This window comes from Cibotium barometz, chromosome 43 (genome assembly GCF_041138505.1).
Source record: "Cibotium barometz isolate CiBa-2024 chromosome 43, ASM4113850v1, whole genome shotgun sequence".
Classification (NCBI taxonomy): domain Eukaryota; kingdom Viridiplantae; phylum Streptophyta; class Polypodiopsida; order Cyatheales; family Cibotiaceae; genus Cibotium; species Cibotium barometz.
In genome coordinates this window covers 12,032,501-12,037,144 of record NC_141088.1, presented here as the reverse complement: position 1 = coordinate 12,037,144, position 4,644 = coordinate 12,032,501, and the positions used below count along the sequence as shown (strand labels likewise).

Genomic DNA, 4,644 nt, shown 5'->3' with positions numbered 1-4,644 from the left:
TTTAGAAGCTACATTCATTATTTGGAGGACTTTCTGAATTTCAAGGACTGAGCATTGAGAACAACTGTGTTTATCTAAGAGCTACATGTACCTTGCCGAATATGGCACCAAAAATTTTGGTTTGCTATTAATTAATTAATGAGCAAGCATACACCTTCGAACAAAAGAATTAAAGTTACGATAACCTTAGGAAAAATCTAGTGCCTTCTAGATTCATCAGACGCTGACTTTGAGTGGTGTAAAAGGTGCTTGAGCCGGAGATGGAGGGGAGGCTAGCATGGAATGAGAGGGAGGGAGAGGGACGAGGAGAGGCTAGGGTGAGGGGGAGAGGGAAAGGGACAAGGAGAGGGTGCTGGAGGCGAGGGCTCGCTGCTGGGCAACACGAAGGAAGCTGGGACGAGGGAGGGTGGTCCGGGCGAGCTGGGAAAGGTACGCAAAGGTTAATTAATTAATTAACCTTATCCCATTAATTAATTAACGAGCCCCATTAATTAATTAATGGCATAGAGTAATGGAGGGGGTTGAGTTTGCTGCTAGTCCTCTCGCATTATTTCTAAACATGCACACTGTTTAGCTATAGTGCAAAGTTGGACCCTAAGTAATGCACATCTCCAAATATTATTAAGTACCTAAAAGGATAGAGATTTAGGTACATTGATTCCAAAGTCTAATTCGTTACGTATGCAATATTGAGAATGTTGCCCTTGTTGATTGATATAAGTCCCTAAAGACCATTGTACTTATGGAGGGATCATCCACACTTTCCATAGACATGTGAATTCAATGAATGCTAATTTGAGAATTTTGGCTTTGATCAATGAAACTACTACTTCAAAATCCATCCCTTGTTGAGATAAGTACCTAAAGACCATTGCATTCGTGTGTGGAGATCCACAATTCCCCATAGACATTTAAATTCGATGTGAATGCAAACATGCAGGTACATTGTTTAAAATCCTCACATTTTTCCCTAACAACTAATGAGACTAATATGTCACAACCCCAAACATGTCTTTGCACCTTCTTGAGGTGTTAGACTAGAAAACCCTTAGAGTTGGATAGCTCCAAAGGCTGCTATTGGAAGTATCAAGCATTATCCATCCATTGGGGAGCCATGCAAGTCAAATGATGTAAAGTCTATAGGCTTAGAGTCAACCTGGATATTGTAATTGTCCTCTACCGCTTGAGTTCTCTCTCAAGGTGCATATTGCATACACCTGTAGAGTTACCCTTGCCCATGGATCCTAGCATACGATTTTTATTGATTATGTTGAGGCAGATCCTCATGGATAGAGGATTCATAGGAGAGGTTATGGAGGATGCCATAACCTCTATGGCCAATGCCACTACATGTACTAGATTCGAGATATGGTTAACTCTATACACCAGGTAGAGGGAGGTGCCTATTACTATCCGAGAGCCACCCATTGAGACCCTTGTATAAACTTATAATTTGGTTATATAAGGATTGGGCATGTGGGATTCAGTAGCTTGCAAGCTTCATGACTAATTCGCTTATACGCTTATGGTCTTCCCGACTAATCGTCTTTTGGACTTTCCAACTACTTGGCTTGCATGCTTGTTTTGCAATCTTCTTGACTAACTCACTAGTAGGTTCCCTAGCATGCAAGCCTTATGGTGTTGTAATCTTGTGGAGTTCCCAGCTATTAGGACTTCCAAGCTAACTGGCTTGTGGAGATCCCGGCTTTGAGGCTTCTTAACTTGAAAACGTACGAGCTTATGCGCTTGTAAAATTGCATGCTTATGGACTAATCATCAAACTTGGAAGTCCCAAAAACTATAAGCTTGCAAGATACTTAGCCACAAGCTTGCACCTTGTTTGCACGCCAAGAAGTCTAGCCAGTTAGTCTTTAAGTTTGCAAGCTAGGAAGCCCGCATTCTTATGAGCTAACTGGCTTCCATTGCAACAAGAAGTCTAACTGGTTACTAATCGATTAGGTTAGAAGCTAGAGAGGTCATATACTTTTTCTTCCACCACCTTGCCCACCATGACTCTTGATAGTAGCATATATTCAACAAGCCATCGTCGGACTTCTTAGTTGGATTTCTTCATTAACTCAAGTAAAGGTTCTGAAGTGAGCATTGCTCTTGTCAGTTAAGAATCCAGTGGCCATCCCCATCCTCCTAGTATGCCCAATCAACTAGTTCTTTCCTCTTTTACGTGAGGCTTTTGGGAGGTGACTTGCTCGCCCCAACATCCTTTTGATGTTTGAGCCAATGAGACCAACAGAGCTCAATTGGTGGATTTTGATGTTTGAGCCAATCAATGAGGCCAGAGCTGAGCTCATTTGGTGGATGGGGTGTAGTAGATGTTTCAAGCCTTTAATGATGTAGAGAGAATTTGGCATATTTTTAAGAGAATTGAAAACTCTTATGGTTTACAATTAAGCTACCTTGGCTCTTCGAGCTTGGTGTGGCACTGTGTGACATATCATGTGAAGGCTAGTGGCGAATTTATCTGTTAGGAACGTCTACGCGACGCTTTTGGGAGGTGACTTGCTCGCCCCAACAACCTTTTGATGTTTGAGCCAATGAGACCAAGAGAGCTCAATTGGTGGATTGGTCACACCCCTTTTAATGTTTGAGCAAATGAGACGAGCGGAGCACCATTGGTGGATTGGCCTCCTTATTGGGTGCACAATAGATGTTTCAAGCCTTTAGTAATATAGAGAGAATGAGGAATATTTTTGAGACAATAATTGAAAACTCTTATGCTTTACATTTAAGCCGCCTTAGCTCTTGGAGCTTGGGGATCTTTGCAAAATTTGTTCACGGTGTGTCACCGTGTGAGATATGAGGAATGAGGAGGCATCCGAAGGCTAGGACTACAGCCTGAACGTGTGGGGGAAGCTGACCATGATTTCGCTCAAAGCGCCCGCGATCTTGCGAGCAGCGAGCCTTGTTTCGCTGGAGGCGGCGCTCTGAGCCACGGCCACGGCCTTCACCAACGCACCTTGCTCCAACGCCATTCTCTTTACCTTGGTGGCGTCCGGGGCCCACTTCACCACCAGCCACACGATGTGTACGGCGTGGCAGGTGGCTCTTTCTGAGACGGAGCTCATGTGTCTCACATCCAGGCTCACGTGGCGGCACGTGGCAGCCCTTCCTTCTGCACTGTAGCAAAGCGCCTCCAGAGTCTTCAAGGCCAGCTCTATGGTGGGCTTGTCCGGGCGCTCGGCCAGACATTCCGCCACCGCGTCCGCTGCCCCAGCTTCGATAGCCATTACACGGTTGTTATTGCAGGCCGAGCAAACCTCCAGCAGCAGGGCGAGCCCCGCTTCGCAGCCCGTCGGAGAAACTTCCTTTATCAGCCCCACAACCCCGCCCATGAAGCCCTCGATTGCTCCTACTTTTCTCTTCAAGCAATCCGACAGCTCCATCCTGACAAGAAGGATCGCTGCATTTTGCTTTGCGTTAGCTCTCCCTCGGACAACAATGTATGCCAGGGACAAGGCGAGCTCTTCAGTGGGCTCCCAATCGGTGTGTTCTGCTTCAGTCAAGAGATCCAGGAGCCTCAGCGTCTCATCGGCCATGCCCAGGGTCCTAGGAGTGGAACACCCATTAATCATATGGCGAGAGGTATTAATAGCAGAGCAATGCCCCAGGGATCTGGATAGAAACTTCCCCAACTGAGGCAACGCCCCCGCTTGGACCATCAGCCGGCGAGTCCTGGGCCGATCTAGAGCTAGCCTGCTCAATTTCTGCAGAGCATCCAGAGAATCTCCATTACGTTGCCCGATCTGGTCGACCAGCTGCGGGATCTCCGTCAGAGTCGGGGGCTGGCGAGGGGTCAAGATATTCTCTATGCCCAAGCTCTTATTCTGCGCACACCAGCTCTGGATCATGCGACGCAGCACGTGGTTGGGTATGGGCTCCTCCTCGTACTCCGCCGCGTCTATCGTTTGGCGCGTGACCGGGCACGTGCTGTGCCCGTCGTCCAGCCACTTCTCGATGCTGGAGCGGTCGAAGGTCTGTCCGGAGCTCAAGGTGACGGGATCTCGCATAAGCTCCAGAGAGATGGGGCAAACGAAATAGGAGGGCACAGGGACCTGCACTTGAAGCATACCAAGCTTGGACATATGATCACGCTGCTGCAGCTTTACTCTCTCTTACCGGAGGTAGAACAATATACAGGCGTAGTTAAGGAGGAGAAAAATGTGTAGGTAGTCAGTCGCGCGGAGGAGGGGAAAAGAAGGGGAATTCGTGAAGGAAAATGCAGGCGTAGTTAAGGAGCAGGTAGTCGCGCGGAGGAGGGGAAAAGAATGGGAATTCGTAAAGGAAAGTGATGATCCCACTTCCCACACCCTCACGTTCATATACGAATTCCTAAGTCAAAGGAAGACAAAGAATAAGTCCTTAGTCATCCATGATTCTACGCGACGCGGGACGGTGGTCCACGGTTATCTCCTTAATAATAACACGGTGGTCAACAACAAGCTACGTTTATCTCCTTAATAATAACACGGGTCACCTTTTTGAATTTCCTTTTTTTTAAAAAGGGTCAGAGATTAAAATTAAGGAGACAAAACTCCTAACAGGAGTATAGAAAGGAGAGGGGGCAAGCCCACATATCCGAAACCAAAATAGAGCTAGGATGCTTTTATTTTAACATGTATTTACAAA

The 4,644-nt window shown here is 46.7% G+C and overlaps 1 protein-coding gene across 1 annotated transcript; it reads right to left on the bottom strand.

The window, feature by feature from the left end:
• Positions 1 to 2,687: 2,687 nt before the first annotated feature.
• Positions 2,688 to 4,316, bottom strand: LOC147613529 (E3 ubiquitin-protein ligase PUB23-like). The gene has a single exon (XM_086781502.1). The coding sequence runs from the start codon at positions 4,098 to 4,100 to the stop codon at positions 2,847 to 2,849; it is 1,254 nt and encodes a 417-aa protein (XP_086637628.1). The 5' UTR covers positions 4,101 to 4,316; the 3' UTR covers positions 2,688 to 2,846.
• Positions 4,317 to 4,644: the final 328 nt, after the last annotated feature.

Bases quoted from the DNA above. Each gene is read 5' to 3' on its own strand.
- LOC147613529 (XM_086781502.1), bottom strand. From the start codon at position 4,100: ATGTCCAAGCTTGGTATGCTTCAAGTGCAGGTCCCTGTGCCCTCCTAT.